The sequence below is a fragment of the Leptodactylus fuscus genome, chromosome 3, assembly GCF_031893055.1.
Source record: "Leptodactylus fuscus isolate aLepFus1 chromosome 3, aLepFus1.hap2, whole genome shotgun sequence".
Taxonomy (NCBI): domain Eukaryota; kingdom Metazoa; phylum Chordata; class Amphibia; order Anura; family Leptodactylidae; genus Leptodactylus; species Leptodactylus fuscus.
In genome coordinates, this window is record NC_134267.1 from 98,561,422 (window position 1) to 98,582,072 (window position 20,651).

Genomic DNA, 20,651 nt, shown 5'->3' on the forward strand with positions numbered 1-20,651 from the left:
TTTTCAGACATTCCAATGAAAATACATGAGCCAAAAGACCCAACTAAAAGACATGAAGAGCCAAAAGAATCAAAGAAAAAAGATAAAGAGCCAACAGAACCAAAGAAGAAACTTGAAGAACCATCAGAATCCATAAAGAAACATGAAAAGCCAATAGCACCAAAAAAGAAACATGAAGAACCAACAGAACCTAAGAAAAAACATGAAGAGCCAACAGAAGCCAAAGAGAAACATGAAGAACAAGCTGAATCCAAGAGAAGATATGACAGGTCAATAGAACCCAAAGAAAAACCTAAGGAGACAACAGAACCCAAAACAAAACATCAAAAACAAACAGAACCCTCAAAGAAGCATGAAGAGCCTTCACAACCCAAGAAGAAACAAGAAGAACCTAAGGCAAGATATGAAGAGCCAAAAGAACCCAAAGAAAAATTTGATGAACCAACAGAAACTAAAAAGAAACATGAAAAACAAATAGAACCTATAAAAAAACATGAGGAGCCTTCAGAACCCAAGAAGAAGCATGAAGAAACAACAGAACCCAAGAAGAAGCATGACAAACCAATAAAACCCACAAAGAAAGCTGAAGATCCATCAGAACCCAAAAAGAAACATGAAGAACCGATAGCACCTAAAAAGAAACATGAAGAGCCAGCAGGACTGAAAAAGAGACATGAAGAGCCAACAGAATTCAAGCAGAAACAGAAAGAGACCATGGAATTCAAAAGAAGGCATGATGAGCCAACAGAGTATAGGAAAAAACTTGATGAGTCAGCAGAACATAAGAAGAGACTTGAAGAGCCAGTAAAACCAAAGAAGAAACATGAAGAGCCAACAGAGCCCCCCAAAATACATGCAGAGGCAACAGAACACAAGAAAAAAATTAAAGAACAAGTAGAAACCAAAAATAAAAATGAAGAGCATACAGAACCCAAAAAGAAACATGAAGAGCCAGCAGAACCCAAAAAGAGACATGAAAAGCAAACCGAGACCATGAAGGAACATGAAGAACCCACAGCACTCAAGAAAAAACTTGAAGAGACGGAAGAACCCAAGGAGAAACGTGAAGAGCGAGCAGGACCTAAAACAAAGCCAGAAGAGCCAGCAGAACCCAAGAAGAGACTGGAAGACCCAATAGAACCTAAGAAAAAACATGAAGAGCCGGCAGAACCTAAAAAGAAACATGAAGATTCAACAAAACCCCAAAAAATTCATGAAGAGACAGCAGAACCCAAGAAGAAAAAAATTGAAGAGCCAACAACACCCAAGAAAAAACTTGAAGAGCCAACAGACCCCAAGAAGAGACATGAAGAGCCAAAAGAACCCAAGAAGAAAGTAGAAGAGACAACAGAACCCAAAAAGAAACGTGACGAGTCATCAGAACTCCAAAAGAAACATGAAGCTCCAACAGAGCCCAAGAAGAAACATGAACAGCCAGCAGAACTAAAGAAAAAACTTGAAGAGCCAAAAGAACCCCAAAAGAAACTTGAAGAACCAGCAGAACCCAAAAAGAAACATGAAGAGCCTACAGAACCCAAAAAGAAACATGAAGAACCAGCAGAAACCAAGAAGAAACATGAAGAGCCAGCAGAACCCAAAAAGAAACATGAAGAGCCAACAGTACCCAAAAAGAAACATGAAGAGCCAACAGAACCCAAAAAGAAACATGGGCCAACAGAACCAAAAAAGAAACATGAAGAGACAACAGAACCCAAAAAGAAACATGAAAAACCAGCAGAACCCAAGAAAAAACCTGAAGAGCCAACAGAATCCAAAAAGAAACATGAAGAGCCAACAGAACCCAAAAAGAAACATGAAGAGACAACAGAACCCAAAGAGAAACATGAAGAACCAGCAGAACCCAAGAAAAAACCCGAAGAGCGAACAGAACCCAAGAAAAAACCTGAAGAGCCAATAGAACCCAAGAAGAAACATGAAGAGCCAGCAGAAACCAAGAAGAAACATGAAGAGCAAACAGAACCCAAGAAGAAACATGAAAAGCCAACAGAACCCAAAAAGAAACATGAAGGCCCAACAGAACTCAAAAAGAAACATGAAGAACCAGCAGAAACCAAGAAAAAACATGAAGAGCCAGCAGAACCCAAAAAGAAACATGAAGAGCCAACAGAACCCAAAAAGAAACATGAAGAGCCAACAGAACCCAAAAAGAAACATGAAGAGCCAGCAGAACCCAAGAAGAAACATGAAGAGCCAGCAGAACCCAAAAAGAAACACGAAGAGCCAGCAGAACCCAAGAAGAAACATGAAGAGCCAGCGGAACCCAAGAAGAAACATTTAGAGCCAGCAGAACCCAAAAAGAAACATGAAGAGCCAACAGAACCCAAAAAGAAACATGAAGAGCCAACAGAACCCAAAAAGAAACATGAAGAACCAGCAGAACCCAAGAAGAAACATGAAGAGCCAGCAGAACCCAAAAAGAAACACGAAGAGCCAGCAGAACCCAAGAAGAAACATGAAGAGCCAGCGGAACCCAAGAAGAAACATTTAGAGCCAGCAGAACCCAAAAAGAAACATGAAGAGCCAACAGAACCCAAAAAGAAACATGAAGAGCCAACAGAACCCAAAAAGAAACATGAAGAACCAGCAGAACCCAAAAAGAAACATGAAGAGCCAGCAGAACCCAAAAAGAAACATGAAGAGCCAACAGAACCCAAAAAGAAACATGAAGAGCCATCAGAACCCAAGAAGAAACATGAAGAGCCAGCAGAACCCAAAAAGAAACACGAAGAGCCAGCAGAACCCAAGAAGAAACATGAAGAGCCAGCGGAACCCAAGAAGAAACATTTAGAGCCAACAGAACCCAAAAAGAAACATGAAGAGCCAACAGAACCCAAAAAGAAACATGAAGAACCAGCAGAACCCAAGAAGAAACATGAAGAGCCAGCAGAACCCAAAAAGAAACACGAAGAGCCAGCAGAACCCAAGAAGAAACATGAAGAGCCAGCAGAACCCAAAAAGAAACACGAAGAGCCAACAGAACCCAAGAAGAAACATGAAGAGCCAGCAGAAGCCAAAAAGAAACATGAAGAGCCAACAGAAACCAAAAAGAAACATGAAGAGCCAACAGAAACCAAAAAGAAACATGAAGAGCCAAAAGAATTCAAAAAGAAACATGAGGAGCTAACAGAACCCAAAAAGAAGCATGAAGAACCAGCAGAAACCCAGAAGAAACACGGAGAGCCAAAAGTACCCAAAAGTAAACACGAAAAGCCAACAGAACCCAAGAAGAAACATGAAGAGCCAGCAGAACCCAAAAAGAAACATGAGGAACCAGCAGAAGCCAAGAAGAAACATAAAGAGCTCTCAGAACCCAAAAAGAAACATGAAGAGCCAGCAGAATCCAAGAAGAAACATGAAGAGCCAACAGAACCCAAAAAGAAACTTGAAGAGCTAACAGTACCCAAAAAGAAACATGAAGAGCCAACAGAAACCAAAAAGAAACATGAAGAGCCAACAGAACCCAAAAAGAAACATGAAGAACCAGCAGAAACCAAGAAGAAACATGAAGAACCCGCAGAAACCAAGAAGAAACATGAAGAGCCAGCAGAGCCCAAAAAGAAACATGAGGAGCCAGCAGAACCCAAAAGGAAACACGAAGAGCCAACAGAACCCAAGAAGAAACATGAAGAACCAACAGAAACCAAGAAGAAACATGAAGAGCCAGCAGAACCCAAAAAGAAACACGAAGAGCCAGCAGAACCCAAGAAGAAACATGAAGAGCCAGCAGAACCCAAAAGGAAACACGAAGAGCCAACAGAACCCAAGAAGAAACATGAAGAGCCAGCAGAACCCAAAAAGAAACATGAAGAGCCAACAGAACCCAAAAAGAAACAAGAAGAGCCAACAGAACCCAAAAAGAAAAATGAAGAGCCAGCAGAACCCAAGAAGAAACGTGAAGAACTGAAAGAACCCCCCAAAAAACATGAAGAGCCAGCAGAACCCAAAAAGAAACATGAGGAGCCAACAGAACCCAAAAAGAAACTTGAAGAGCTAACAGTACCCAAAAAGAAACATGAAGAGCCAACAGAAACCAAAAAGAAACATGAAGATCCAACAGAACCCAAAAGGAAACATGAAGAGCCAACAGAACCCAAGAAGAAACATGAAGAGCCAGCAGAACCCAAAAAGAAACAAGAAGAGTCAACAGAACCCAAAAAGAAATATGAAGAGCCAACAGAAACCAAAAAGAAACATGAAGAGCCAACAGAACCCAAAAGGAAACATGAAGAGCCAACAGAACCCAAAAAGAAACATGAAGAGCCAGCAGAACCCAAAAAGAAACATGAGGAGCCAACAGAACCCAAAAAGAAACATGAAGAGCCAACAGAACCCAAAAAGAAACATGAAGAGCCAACAGAATCCAAAAAGAAACATGAAGAACCAGGAGAAACCAAGAAGACACAAGAAGAGCCAGAAGAACCCAAAAAGAAACAAGAGCCAACAGAACTCAAGAAGAAACATGTAGAGCCAGCAGAACCCAAAAAGAAACATGAAGAGCCAACAGAACCCAAGAAGAAACATGAAGAGCCAGCAGAACCCAAAGAGAAACATGAAGAGCCAACAGAACCCAAAAAGAAACATGAAGAGCCAGCAGAACCCAAGAAGAAACATGTAGACACAGCAGAACCCAAAAAGAAACATGAAGAACTGACAGAACCCCAAAAGAAACATGAAGAACCGGCAGAAACCAAGAAGAAACATGAAGAGCCAGCAGAAGCCAAAAAGAAACATGAAGAACCAGCAGAACCCAAGACGAAACATGAAGAGCCAACAGAATCCAAAAAAGAACATGAAGAGAAAGAGGAACTCAAGAAACACTACAAACTACCCACTGAATTGAAGAAAGGTAGTGTAAACAGGTTTTTATAACAGGTTAATTCTAAGATCGTCAAAGAATGACTATATTCACACCATAATATAATAAAATAAAATGTATTTTATAAAAGAAAAGAGATGATACTTAGGTGCAGTTACAGGTGTTACAAATGATGCATAGTGGTTCACATGATGAAATGTGGGTGCTAGAGATGAGCAAATACTATTCGAAACGGCAGTTTCGAATAGCACGCTCCCATAGGAATGAATGGGAGCTGCCGGCGTACAGGGGGTTAAGCGGCCGGACGCCGGCGCCGGCTGCGTGCTGGCTGCGTCCATTCATTCCTATGGGAGCGTGCTATTCGAATAGTATTCACTCATCTCTAGTGGGGGCCCATTGCATATGATGCTCTAAGATACACCCATTTGATTGAATGATATCCAAAAGTTTAAAATAATGTGTAAACATTTTTATAACACCTTTGAAAAAGATGAAGGGATTGTATTTGACTGTTCATAACAGGACCATATATGAGAGATGAAGAAATTGAATGAATGTTTAGCAACTGATCAGTAACAGAATTATCCATAGGTGGACAGCAAGGAATACATACAGCCTGGTCAGACGGATATTAACCCATATCACATCAATAAGACAGCCCTATTACATTAAAACATGTCTTATTACAGCTACAACTTATCAAAATGTTATATAGATGGAAATGTGCTCATGGTATATTCATTTAACAAATATTCCGATGGAAATACATAAACTATTTATTAATTATTTGATTAGAAATTCAACCTGTACATAAAAATATATTCACAATTCATTTGCGGAGGCTTCAGTAAAGAACTTGAAGAGACAGAGCATTGTTTCCCTGTATCTTGTATCATTTGCTGTGCTGCTAATGGTGCCTGCTACCCCAACACAGCCGAACATTATCTCCTATGGGCTGATCCATCATGTTCTATTCCATACTGTACTGACACAGATGTTGCCCCAGCTACCAGCTCCACCAATCAGCCAGACATCTCCTTCTGCCTGGTCTGATCCTATTCCACACTGTATTGCCACGGATGTTGCTACTCCTACCACCATCACTGATATCGCTCAACCAGACATCTTCTATGGCCTGGACCATCATGTTCTACTCCATACTGTTAGTTCCATAGTGTTGGCATATTAAAAAAATATGTATTTTATTCAATCCAAATCAACTTGCTCATCTCTAACTTCATAGGTTTGTCTTTCTCTAGAAATGAACTCTATATTTGTATGAGCAGCCCATCAAAAGGGCAAGTCTTCAGCCTCTAAATTAAATCATGTTTCCCTTCCCCAACAGCAACATAAAAATGTATGGTGAGAATCTTAAAGTAAAAATATGTAAGAAAGAAGCATAACTTATAAAAAAAAGACTTAATGACATAGAATAAAACATTTCTGATCATTGCAGCTCATTACCAAACACCCTGAACACACCATACTCATGAAGATGGACATTTATAATACCAACTATTACATTGAAAGTTATACTCCAACTAGAGATAGAAACTTGGTCGTTCATTTTTCTTTTTTTTTTTTTGTTTTTTTTTTTTTGCAGAGACAGAAGTGAAGAAGCATGAACAGCCAGAAAAACCCAAGAAGAAACTGGAAGAAATAGTTGAACCCAAGAAAGGTAATCGAGTGCATCACTTACAGTATAGTAGATGTTAGAAACATGTTTTAGACTTGTTATGTAATACAGTTTAGCTATATATACTGTACAATTTGCAGTAACCCCTGAGGAAAAACCTGAAGAGGCAAAAGAAGACAAGTCAAAGCATAAACAGCCAACAGAACCTAAAAAAGGTATCTATGCTTGTATAATCTGAAATTTTTGTTATGTAATAAATTTAATGTACACTGCTGAGAAAATCAGCAGAACTCATTGACAAAAAAATAACCCACCAAGAAGGAGATATTGGAATCTAATAATTCCATTACCTAGCTAGGGCCACCTCTAGCCTGGAGACAAGATAAGATACCATTGTACATGGAGGCATATAGGTTACACATTTACCTACAGATGTTGCAGGTAGGTCTGTAGATCCTCCACATTAGTGGCATGTTGGACAAGGAAACTTTGAAAACTACTTATGTTTGTCAGCGGATTAAACAACGGCGGTCTAAGTGGGTAACCTGGAGACTATTCACAGTGTGTGCCCTCACATAATCACAGTTCCCAACATCTCTGAATCAACCATCCTGTTTCTTTCAGCCCATTGATATGTCCCCTCTCAAAGTCTGCCAACTAGGCAAAATGTCCTCAATTGCACCATAGATAAATATGTCTAACAATCAACTATGTCTCACCTAGAAGTTCATGACACAAATTGACTAGGGTAGTGGGAGAAGAACTTTAAAACCATCTTGTGTGAAGACCCAGTGTCTAATCCAGTGGTTCTTAACCTTGTTTGAGGTACCGAACCCACCAGTTTCATTTGCACATTCACCGAACCCTTCTTTAGTGATCAATCAAATATGATTTTTTTCCAAATTCAAGACATAGGTATATGGTTTTTTACTGGTACAACCGTGCACTGGTATGAACCGTGCATAGGGCCTGGTTAAGAACCACTGGTCTAATCAGACCACACCTACAATCATTTGCATATCTACCTGAGACATAACCGTATACCATGATTTGCAGCAATTGGACATTTGTAACTGCATTATTTTCTTGCCAGTGCATTAGTATGGTAACTTGCTAATGCATGTTGTTATGTTTCTATTAGAGATTCCATTGAAGAAACATGAAGAAACAACAGAAATAAAGAAATTACAGGAAAAACCAGCAGAACCAAAGAAAGGTGAGCAGTCAGATTGTTCAGCATGACTAAGGCAACATGCGTTATTTATTTGTTTTTTGTTTTTTTGTTTTGTTTTGTTTTGTTTTTTTCTTTACCACTGAAAAAAATGTTTTTGTAGAAATCCCATTTTTTAAGTATGGGAGGCAGAATTGTCAGATTGTTAGTCTATATTCAATTCCAACAAGTGTTAACATACCCTTACAATTTATCAATGTACAGTATAATCTGCTGTCAGATTGATACATGTGACTGATACATATGTATGCTTATCTTATATTCATTTATTGAAATATGTTCAAAAATTATAATCTTTGCAGATTCCCCAATTGACAGCTAATTTCAATACATTTTTTTTTGCAGAGGTTCCATTGGAAGAACAAATAGAGCCCAAGAAAAAACCTGAAATAGGTAATAAATTAGGATTACATAGATTGTATAGTTAGGGCCAGTTCAATTTTGAGGCCGCAAAATTACGTGTGCAAAATTACGCGCATTATACGCCCGTAACGACCCATTGAAATGAATGGGATCTGATTTGAGCGCTCACATTCTGACACGTGTATACGTGCCAGAATGCGCACCCATAAACTCCGCATAAACTGGCCCTTTTGATTACATAAATAGCTAGTCAAAAAGTTGACCTGTAGGCAGAAGGCTAAAACAAAGCTGAAAAAAACTGCAATTGTCAGATAAAATGAATGCTGGTCATACACATTAGATTAATATCAGCCGACCCAATTTTGTATGGGAGCAGCCAACCATCTAATGTCTACAGTGGTATCCTGGGTTCTTTCACCAGACATCTGCTGCAAACATGGATTATGCATGTTCAATTTCAACATAGCCAATCCTTTATTCTCATTGGCAATAAGCTGCCTCTAAAGGTTTCTGACAACTGGTTACTTCCCTCTCTCTATTCTGAAATAATGCATGCTGTGCCGAGCCAATGCAAGTGTACAGTGGCGTAACTAGGAATGGCAGGGCCCTGAGGCGAATTTTTGAAATAGGCCCCCCTCCCCCGACTGACATCTGCCGAAGACCCCAACCGAAACCCCCCCACCCCCTGCATTCCTGCGCTCTCTACTATGCCCCATAGTGGCCCCTGCACACACTATTATGCCCCATAGTGGCCCCTGTACACACTATTATGCCCCATAGTGGCCACTGTACACAGTATTATGCCCCATAGTGGCCCCTGCACACACTATTATGCCCCATAGTGGCCCCTGTACACACTATTATGCCCCATAGTGGCCACTGTACACAGTATTATGCCCCTTAGTGGTCCCTGCACACAGTATTATGCTCCATAGTGGTCCCTACACACAGTATTATGCCCCATAGTGGTCCCTACACACAGTATTACACCCCATAGTGGCCCCTGCACACAATATTATGCCCCATAGTAGTCCCTGAACACAGTATTATGCTCCATAGTGGCCCCTGCACACAGTATTATGCTTCATAGTGGCCCCTACACATAGTATTATGTCCCATAGTGGCCCTGCACACAGTATTATGCCCCATAGTGGCCACTGTACACAGTATTATGCCCCATAGTGGCCCCTGCACACAGTATTATGCCCCATAGTGGCCCCTGCACACAGTATTATGCTCCATAGTGGTCCCTACACACAGTATTATGCCCCATAGCAGTCCCTACACACAGTATTACACCCCATAGTGGCCCCTGCACACAATATTATGCCCCATAGTAGTCCCTGAACACAGTATTATGCTCCATAGTGGCCCCTGCACACAGTATTATGCTTCATAGTGGCCCCTACACATAGTATTATGTCCCATAGTGGCCCTGCACACAGTATTAAGATAAGAAATAAGATAAGATAAGATAATCCTTTAATAGTCCCACAATGGGGAAATTTCAGTGATACAGTTTCATAGATGGTACAGTAGTATATAACAAGAGAGAAAAAAACACATACAAGCTCATGGCAGATAGAGAAATCCACAGTATTATGTCCCATAGTGGCCCCTGCACACAGTATTATCCCCCATAATGGCCCCTACACACAGTATTATGCCCCATAGTGTCCCCTACACACACTATTATGCCCCACTGTGGACATCCATGAACAATTATTATACTCGGGAGTCTTTTCAGACCGAAGGGGGATACAAACATAAAAAACACTGTTACTCACCTATCTCCGGCTCCGCTGCAGTCCTCGGTGGTGTCAGCCATCTTCTCGGGACGTCACATGATCCGGGAGAGCAGGCCCCGGTCATGTGACGTCAGGGAGAATCACAGAAGTAGGCCCGAACCTGCCCAGAGAGGTAAGTAACAGTGTTTTTTATGTTACCTTACCTCCCCTGGACCTCCGATCATTATACTCGGGAGGTCTGAAAAGACCCCCGAGTATGATAATGATGTTTGTAGGGCCCGTGGCGTCGCTTACTGATCCTGGCCACTGCCAGGATCGGTAAGTAAATAGGGCCCGTTACCGGCTGGAGTAACTCTATTAAGAAAAGAAAAAAAATGCAGCGGTAGCGGCTGTCGCCGGGCCCCTGATGCCCCGAACCCTGTGGCAGCCGCTACCCCTGCTACCCCAGTATTTACGCCACTGCATGTGTACAGGGAAGACACAAAGAGTAGCTGTTGGACGGACGAGCTTTTAAGGCATGTGGCAAGATTAAGAAAGATATACAAAGCTTAAGAAAGTTAAGTCAATTGAGCACTTTCCATGGCAAGGGTCAGCAGCAACCTTCAGCATTCCTGCTGTTGTGAAACTACAACTCCCAACATGCTCCATTCATTTGCATGGAAGTTCTGTTCTAAGAACAGCAGAGCAAGTATGTGTTCTGGGAATTATAGTTTTATAAAAGCTGGAGGGCTAATGGTTGCCTATCCCTGATCTATGGTATACCTAAATCTGCTTATGAATCATTTTCCTAGCAGTGACTTTGGGGAAGAAATATGAAGAGCCAACAGAATTAAAGAAAAAGCCATCAGAACCCAAAAAAGGTAGCATTACATTTTTAGCATCATTGAAACACACAGGTGTACTGCACTAGTCCAATATCCCTGTGATACTTTAAAACACTGCCTGTTGGAATTGCAGGAGCTACCCAGCAATTCTCTACAGTAGCAGAAACCAGTCAATGACCAATGTCAGCTCATAGCTTGGTGTTCCGTCCTCATTCTTTCTATCTGTTGTAGGTTTAGTAATATGGCAGCAGCAGCACACATTTGTAAAGTGGATGATATTCATCTGAGTGGTATGAACCATTAGCAAGTAAACCTCAAAACTGAACGGAGACTGGTAGAGTTGGTTCTCCAGACTTGTGAATTGACATAATTTGAATATGTCAAAGGTAGTAATGTACAAATGAAGTTATGTTAGTGAAAAATCTTTTGTTAAGGATTTTTTGAGCAAAAACTACCGTATTTTGTGAAACACAAAGTTCTGTTGTAATAGCAAAACACTGATGCAGCCAGTGCTAATTTCAAAAATCTTAGTTTGTTAAGGATTTTTTTTTTTTATCAAAGATGCAACAAACTACTGTTGTTGCCTGTGCTAGTCTGAAAAATCAATGTTTATTAAGGATTTTTTTTCCGTTAACCAAAACATAAACTGCTATTGTAACAGATAAAAAAAAGAAAAAAAAGCTGATGTAATTTCTTTAACTAACCATGTTTAGTGTTTTGTTATTTTTCTTTAAATATTTTTTGTAAAAAAAAAACAAAAAAAAAAAAAACAAAAGACATACACAAGTCTTGCAGCCAATCACTATTATAAGCAGTGTGCAGTAAAATGAAGGAAAACAGGCAGGAGACAGAGTAAAAGAAGGGGAGGAGGAAACAGTTGTTCAAGTGTTAACATTAAGAATGTGGTTTGCAATAGCAACATTACTTCTCCTTTTGGCAGCCTAATGGTAGCTGCAGAGTTGTACTTTCTGAAAATAAAGAAGTTTTTGAAAGCAGTGAAACACAAATGTTAAGTCATGGTTCTATGTGTTTCACCTCCTCCTTTTCCGCTCTTATAACATGTAAGTCATCATATTGTCTTTATGCACTGTCAACCAATTCTTATCCTTTATCTTCACTGACCCAGTACCCATTCTCTAGCAGTTATGTGGCAACTGCTGAGAGAGATAATCTTTATAGCCTAAAACTTTCTCTTCTAATTACTTGGATGAGGACAGGCAGTGTTCTTGGAGGTAGTGATGGAAGATAGGACTGTTGGTGGAGATAATAGTGGCAGGGGGTGTGCTACTGGTAGCTGTGCTGATAGCGGTACTAGGGGGAAATCTCTTGTGAATTGTGGGGGAATAGAGAAATTCCATTGCAATGGTGAGCCACAAAAAATGGGGAACATGATGAAATTACTGAATCTGATTATGATTCTATTTCAGATAACACCAGGAAAATAGTTCAGGATAACAGGGCGACATCAGAGGAAGTGGGTTGTGGTTGCTGTAATAGTAGGAATTTCATACAATGTTAAGTCCCAACATCTGAAAAACTTGCTACGCCAAGTTTGCAAACCCCGCAGGCTTAGTTTCATATTGAGTTCAGCAGGTTAGGGTCAATGATTAGTTTTAGGTCAAATAAGTTTGGCTTAAAACATAGTGTAGAACTAAAAATCTGGAAAGACTAAAAATCTGGAAAGCTAAGGAATAGGAGAGTGAAGGAAGGTCTGCTCATGAAGGGGAACTGCCTGTGACAGGAGGGGTAAGGGAATGGCAGTTATATTTAGTAACCCCAGTGTGGGGACCTTTTAGAAGGAGTTGGACCCACCACATATACTCACCGGCCACTTTATTAGGTACACCATGCTAGTAACGGGTTGGACCCCCTTTTGCCTTCAGAACTGCCTCAATTCTTCGTGGCATAGATTCAACAAGGTACTGGAAGTATTCCTCAGAGATTTTGGTCCATATTGACATGATGGCATCACACAGTTGCCGCAGATTTGTCGGCTGCACATCCATGATGCGAATCTCCCGTTCCACCACATCCCAAAGATGCTCTATTGGATTGAGATCTGGTGACTGTGGAGGCCATTGGAGTACAGTGAACTCATTGTCATGTTCAAGAAACCAGTCTGAGATGATTCCAGCTTTATGACATGGCGCATTATCCTGCTGAAAGTAGCCATCAGATGTTGGGTACATTGTGGTCATAAAGGACATGGTCAGCAACAATACTCAGGTAGGCTTTGGTGTTGCAACGATGCTCAATTGGTACCAAGGGGCCCAAAGAGTGCCAAGAAAATATTCCCCACACCATGACACCACCACCACCAGCCTGAACCGTTGATACAAGGCAGGATGGATCCATGCTTTCATGTTGTTGACGCCAAATTCTGACCCTACCATCCGAATGTCGCAGCAGAAATCGAGACTCATCAGACCAGGCAACGTTTTTCCAATCTTCAATTGTCCAATTTCGATGAGCTTGTGCAAATTGTAGCCTCAGTTTCCCGTTCTTAGCTGAAAGGAGTGGCACCCGGTGTGGTCTTCTGCTGCTGTAGCCCATCTGCCTCAAAGTTCGACGTACTGTGCATTCAGAGATGCTCTTCTGGCTACCTTGGTTGTAACGGGTGGCTATTTGAGTCACTGTTGCCTTTCTATCAGCTCGAACCAGTCTGGCCATTCTCCTCTGACCTCTGGCATCAACAACGCATTTCCGCCCACAGAACTGCCGCTCACTGGATGTTTTTTCTTTTTCGGACCATTCTCTGTAAACCCTAGAGATGGTTGTGCGTGAAAATCCCAGTAGATCAGCAGTTTCTGAAATACTCAGACCAGCCCTTCTGGCACCAACAACCATGCCACGTTCAAAGGCACTCAAATCACCCTTCTTCCCCATACTGATGCTCGGTTTGAACTGCAGGAGATTGTCTTGACCATGTCTACATGCCTAAATGCACTGAGTTGCCGCCATGTGATTGGCTGATTAGAAATTAAGTGTTAACGAGCAGTCGGACAGGTGTACCTAATAAAGTGGCCGGTGAGTGTACATTACTATTTATTTTCATGCAAAGTAGTGTTCTTTGCAGAAACTCCTTTGAAAAGACAGGGAGAGCCAATCAAACCAAAGAAAGAACAATGGAGAGCCATCAGAACCCAAAAAAGGTATCCAGTTACAGTACATTATCTGTCATAATACAGACAGGTTGTCACATACCTATTTATCAATATATGCTACCTCATAATATAGATTACAGAGCACTAAGTCAAAATGTGAAATGTAGACAGTAAAATAAGGATATTTAATAACAGGAAGAGCCACCAAAAAGTAAGAAAAGGTCCAGTTATCAATTTCCTGACTTGAGCCTGAAGGAATTGGCGAGATTACTACTATCTACTGAATTTAAAGGCCGTTAAACATTAATTATCTTTGCAGATACTCCTGTGAAAAAACATGAAGAGGAACAAAAACCAACAGAAACCAAGAAAAAACATGAGGAGTCATCAAAACCCAAAAAAGGTAACAACATACAGTATAATTTAATTTGTCTTGACCTAGAAATAATGATATATAACAAGTGATGAACACTAACATTTAGATGTAGCAGAGTTATCCTATGTTGCTGCAGCAGGATATTTTATGATATATGATATATGATGAAACAGCACCCCCTGTCTACAGCAATGTTTGGTGTATAGCGCTGCTAAGTAGCAGTGCTGTACACTGAGGCTCAATGTACAGTGCTGCTCAATGTACAGTGCTGCTATTCCACTTGCAGAATTTGCTCAGACAGGAGCAGGGACAAGAACTTGATATGTGTCCAGTCCTCTTTACCCTCCTTCTAGCTGTATGTTCTGTGAATTGGAGGTGGAGGAGCTCTGGATACTAGTGGGCAACTAGATATAACGTCAGTTGTCCCACCCGGTGATCCTGCTCATTCTGAACCTATGGTGAGTTAAGTCACATTCTTATTATAAATGTCATAATTAAATGATGAGCATGCTCTAAAATCCAACCCCTTCCATAACCTTGCCCCATATGACCAAAGCTACGCCCCTGCCCTACCCTCACCCTGCCCTACTGGGCCATGGAAGAATGGTTTGCTTGAAGCTGGTCCCTGGTGCAAAAGGGGTTGAGGGCCACTACTGTAGCTAATCACTGGCCTCAGTAATAATGTGTGGCATCTAGGTGTGTTATCACTGCAGGAAGAGGAAATCCTGCAGTAATGATATATTACCTACTCTGGGAAGGTTCAGTACATATGCAGTTCCTGTTCAAACTAACTTATATTAAAACAACATTTTAATGAATTACTTCATACATTATTTTTATGTATGATCATGCATAGCATTGTGATTTTTCAGGTGTGTATATCAACCAAATTGCATTATTAGAATAATACCATTTTGAAAATAAGTTGATATATTGTGATGTAGATAGATATTAACAGTATGTAATACTATTTTTCAGAGATACCAGAAAAAGAACACAAAGAGCCAGAATTAGCAAAGAAAGGTACTGAACCAAATGATACTGAACATTGGACATAAAGATACACTAGAATTTATAAACAACACATAACATAATTGAAATCAGAATAATATTTTTCCTTATGTTTTCATTTGGCCCAGAAATGAGCACTGTTTACTTTTATCATTTATTTCTAATTTTAGTGTCTCTTTAAGAACTGATACTAAGTATCTGTGTATTATTTTGCAGCCTATGGAAATAATTGGATTTTAACTTAACCTGTTCAAAACCAGGCTATTTTAGGTCTTAAGGACCAAGCAATTTTCTTCTTGACATAGTTATATCAATGATTGTTTTTTGCAGGACAAGTTGCTATTTTTAATAGCCCTGTTTTGAGGTCCATATAATTTGTTGATAAATAAACATGAGGAACAGGTTCAGGACCAGAAAAAATTTGAGTTTTTTTTGTAAATGCAGTTTTAAGGGCTATAACATTTCTTTTTCTTTGGGTTATTGAAATAATTTTTTAATTTGTTTTTTTTGTTTGATAAATAGGACTTTATTAGAGATGAGGGAACAGTATTCGAAACAGCCGTTTCAAATAGCACACTCCCATAGAAATGAATGGACGTAGCCGGCACGTGGGGGGTTAAGCGGCCGTCTGCCAGCAAAGTCTGCGTGCCGGCTGCTTCCATTCATTTCTATGGAAGCGTGCTATTCGAAACGGCTATTTTGAATAGTGTTCGCTCATCTTTAGACTTTATTTTTGTGATGTTTTTATTTTTAAATTTTTTTATTTTATATCTGAGAAAATGAAAACAAAAAAGGAAAGGAAATGTGTCTGTTTTTTCACATTTTTTTCAGGTTTTTTTTTTAGTAGCACTTTTTTATACACATTGGGAGGAGTATTTTAACTTGCCTTTTTGCACATTTCTCCTGTAACTGGGGATGGTATATTAACTTCAGTTCCTGGAGGAATGTAGCCTCCCCTATGGCTCATTCTCATCTTATAACTGCACAATTTTGTGCAGCTGTTTAACCCATCAAGTATGTATATACTTCCTTAAGGGGTTCAGCGTGGACCACCCTAATGTATATAGGCAATGTTTGATTTGTAGCAAGTTAAAGCATATCTCCAAATATTAAACAACTTTACATAAATAATAACTGTTTCTAGAGTGAAATGACAAAAAACTGCATTTCCACCATCAATTTTTGTGTTATAGATTTTGCAGCATGCAGCATAAATGTCTTACCTATATTCTTTGGGACTATACGATTCTAGCGATTTTAAATATATATGTAGGTTTTATGTTTAACTACATTTAGTAAAACACTTTAAAAATAATTTGTTACATTTTCATGCCGCAAGTCGTAAGCAGGGAACAAAGGATTGGAGGGGGCAATTACATTTCCAAATGACAATTAGGATGGGAAACGACAGTGTACTAGAGGGAACCAGTTAATAAATTAAATGACTCAGTCTTATAACTAAGATTTGTTCTCTAGAGTGTTTTAAGTTCGTTCAAGCGGCAATATACTTTAAATACGATTTGTTCATGCATTTGTGTCTGCATGGATAAGAATTTTAATCATGTAGCAAAATTTACCTTGCCCTTAGAGTCACTATGGTTATGTCAGGAACCACATATGAAATGAATTTGCAATTAATTAAAATTTTGCAGATTTGAATGTATTCTTTTGTTCTATCTATATTTATAAAAAGCTGTAAAACCACATTAACAGTCAGTTGACTGTAGATTATTGTTGATACATATATATTTATATACTTTTTTAGACACTCTGGCTCAAAAACTTGAACAAGGACCTGCAGAAACAAGGAAAGGTAATAGTGATTATGATTTCTGTTATATTATATAAAATGTGTTATTCCTTACCATGGCTCTCATGATTCACACATTTATATTACCCCAATACAGTGGCTCTTTTTCTGATCTCCACTGAATAGTACCATATTTTCCAGCGTACAAGAAGACTGGGATTATAAGACGACCCCCAACTTATCCAGTTAAAATACAGAGTTTGGGATATATTCGCCATATAAGACTACCCCTCTTCTGTGGGGTACCTATTTTTAATGCACACTTACCCCTTAGCATGTTTTTTTATTTGCTTTCTAGTTCCGAACCATCTTTTCTGTAAAGGAGGGTTCACACTACCGTTGCTGTCCACCGCAGGATTTCTGTCCTAAACCCTGGAGAAACTGGACAGCCAATGGCTTGCGGGCGATATGCTTTAAAATCCATTCAGGAGTGTGACAATGTTGCGATCCCACTCCTCCGCCCCCCCCTTTCCCGTATACCCGTATAAGATGACCCGAGACTTTTCAGAACATTTTTAGGGGTTCAAAAGTTGTCTTATACGCTGGAAAATATGGTATTTTTTTGTGTTCACAAACAGTAGTAATGTCCTTTGTGCACACGACCTATATTATTTCAGTAGTGTCTCCTTTGTGTCAATGGTAATAAAACAAACTCTTCAAACTAGAACCTAACCGTGTTCCCACAACAAATAACTGACTTGTCATTTAAAGAATATGCAAATCTGTCTTCCATGAGGTAATTAGGAAGTCATGTGCCTCAGTGTTGCAAACCAATAGAGGGCGCTCACTGGAATGCGCAAGCCTGTCTTCCCTGATGTAATTAGGAAGACAGAATCTCAGTGAAATAGCCCAATAAAGGCTACTCCCTTTAACATCATGCTCGACCTTCCAAGAGGCCTTTGTTTTGCAATGATGCTGGGATTATTACCAGGTATAGTCTCTCAACTGAGGACAGCCATTTTGATGTTATTTCACTGAGATTCTGTCTTCCTAATTACATCAGGGAAGACAGGCTTGCACATTCCAGTGAGCGCCCGCTATTGGTTTGCAACACTGAGGCAGCAGCTGACTTCCTAATTACATCATGGAAGACAGATTTGCATGTTCTTCCCATAGTCCCTTGCAAAGTGGAGTGGTAAAAGCTTAATAAGTCTCCACACACCTATATGGTGGTCTCTCCCCAAGGAGTGACGATACCCCCCTTACCTTGTCATTTAAAGTGTAACTTATCTGAAAACTTTCAATTCACTGGCAGTATTTGTGTCATTAATAAATTTGATAATATACATTTTTGCTCCTTTCTGTGAAATCTTGCATTTCTTTTATTCTTTCCCATGCTTCTCACTGTATGTAGTGTATGGTCTTGTGTAAAATGAAGAGAAAATGAGTATAAGGGAGGATCACTGATACAGTTATATCTCAGGCAATATAAGATGTAGAAACTTGCTTTTCATGTAGTATGAAAGATTTACCTGGTTTTAACTGTCTGAAAACACAGATGGGATATTTATATGAAATATCACAAAATATATGGTTTGGATAAAACAAAATAAACTTTATTGATATATATTAAATATTCCAAATATTAATCAAGTAGTATCATAGAATATATAGCTTACATAAAACTAAATAAACTTTAGTGATATATATTTAAAATATTTCCATTCATAAAAATAATCCTTGATCCGGGTAATAAAATGAATTGCCAGTCCCACTGTTTCTGTTATTGTGGCTCCTTGAGAAGCAACAAATGTATAGAAACTATAAAGATAAAATCTATGGTTGTTATAAATTCATTGCTGCACATTAACATAAATGATGGGACTGTCAATTCACTTTATTAAACGGGTCTGGGATTATTTTAATTAATGGAAATGTTTTAAATGTATATTAATAAAGTTTATTTAGTTTTATGTAAGCTATTTATTCTGTGCTATTACTTGATTCATTATTCATCTCATGTGACAACTGGTTTAGATATTTATATGCAGCTGAAAAGAATTTCCTTTATCATGACACCAAAATTAAGTTTCTATGTCTTATAATGCCTGAAATATAACTATTTCAAGTGATCCTCTCTTATCTTCATTTTCCATTTACAGTATATTACACAAGCCCACACACATTCTCCATACACAGTGTAAGTAGTGGAGAGCTCTTAATAGAGAAGCAAGGGAAAGAACAAAGAAATGCAGGATTTCACAGAAAGGAGCCAAAATGTGTTAATAAAGTATATTACAAAATGTATTAATTACCCAAATATGGCCAGAAAATCAAAAGTTATTCAAAAGTTTAGTTGCACTCTAAATGCCTACTCTCTGCAACTTGCTGCAGGTGGTATAATGCACTGAACTCTTTGCAATACCTGCACTACGATGCTGATGTTCTTTCTCAGCATGCTCCTAAACTACTGTAGGCCACCAGCCTAAATACATTTTATGATTTGATTGTAAACAACACCATATTATGTACAATAATTGAATACAAACAATCAAAAAGTAGCATTTAGGAGTGATTAAAAAGCAATAGAATATCCAGGGATATACAGATGTGTCCTCCCTTACATTTTCTATTTAATTGACGTGTCCGGATATGTCTATTTCAAGTAAAACAACTTATATAAAAAACAACATGATCTCCTGATAAGTTACTACAATGTGCACTTTGATAGGGAGGGGGACATAGAAATAGAAACCTTTAAAAGCTTTTGTTAGCAGGTTGCGATAATGTGTTGGTATCATTAGTAATTGTATGTGTTAACTAAATTAGAGATCAGTTAAGTTTGGTCACATCCATATTCTATTTGGAAAGCAGTTTATATAATATAAATTCATTTCTATTTCCTATAATAGAAATGAATTACTATGTCCTTTACTGTTCCCGTATGTTTATGCAAGACGTTCATAAAAAACAAGAATTTCAACCTGGCAATTGCTCCCTTCTCCAAGATGGCCTATTTTTATCTGTAGTAAAGCTTACACACACACCTCTAAATTGAAAATAATTTTTATTCTAAAGCAGGCAATGCATATGAATCCACTTTGTTCCATGTTTAATAATAGAAGTAATAATGATTTCAATTAATTACGTTAAGTATGACCTAGTTATATGTTTAATAATGTTAGATAGAATTAAAAGTTAAAGTGTAATACAGCTTAAAAAATACTGTAATTTATATATTTGCCTTAACTTTCTTTAGAAACCCTGGAGAAAACTACTGTGAAAGAATCAAAGAAAGGTAATTTTATACTGTAGATTTTTTAAAAGGAATAATTATGGAACCATTTCCACCACCTTATTCTCTTTCATGGCATGTCACACAGTCTTAAGTATTTATCTGTTTAAAGTGGTTATCCAAGGAGCTGAGTTGCAGTACCGACGTCCAGCCATCATACAGGGTACATATCCTACAGCTTCCCATGTTGTGTATAGTGTGGGTGATGGAGGCTAATCAAATTTTTATGGCCAGATTGTTATGGCCTATCCTGGGTATTCTGCATAACCTCTTCAAGTATACATTGGTCTAGAAGGAGGTTATTGAGCTTCACAGAATTTAATAACCAGGCATCTGGGCTCACTTTGCATGTGAAAGTATGCTAAGCAGTCTTTGCCTCCTTATTGATGCTAGTGCAAATCATATCAATTTTTTCTATCTAGTATAAAAAAATGTATGATTCTATGTGCATCTATAAGATTTTCACAACAGGCAAT

General features: G+C 38.9%; 1 protein-coding gene across 23 annotated transcripts in view; it reads left to right on the plus strand.

The window, feature by feature from the left end:
- LOC142197592 (uncharacterized) overlaps positions 1-20,651 on the plus strand; it is a 490,495-nt gene that overhangs the window by 407,322 nt on the left and 62,522 nt on the right. For 22 of the 23 annotated variants that reach the window (XM_075267993.1, XM_075268011.1, XM_075268012.1 and 19 more), the window contains 9 exons: positions 8-4,867; positions 6,441-6,515; positions 6,614-6,688; positions 7,615-7,689; positions 8,050-8,097; positions 14,063-14,146; positions 15,098-15,142; positions 16,896-16,943; positions 20,140-20,178. In XM_075267993.1, coding sequence (XP_075124094.1) covers positions 8-4,867; positions 6,441-6,515; positions 6,614-6,688; positions 7,615-7,689; positions 8,050-8,097; positions 14,063-14,146; positions 15,098-15,142; positions 16,896-16,943; positions 20,140-20,178 — 5,349 coding nt within the window. Of the gene's footprint in view, positions 1-7; positions 4,868-6,440; positions 6,516-6,613; positions 6,689-7,614; positions 7,690-8,049; positions 8,098-14,062; positions 14,147-15,095; positions 15,143-16,895; positions 16,944-20,139; positions 20,179-20,651 lie in introns of all 23 variants that reach the window. The other variant, XR_012715324.1, reaches the window with a different exon arrangement.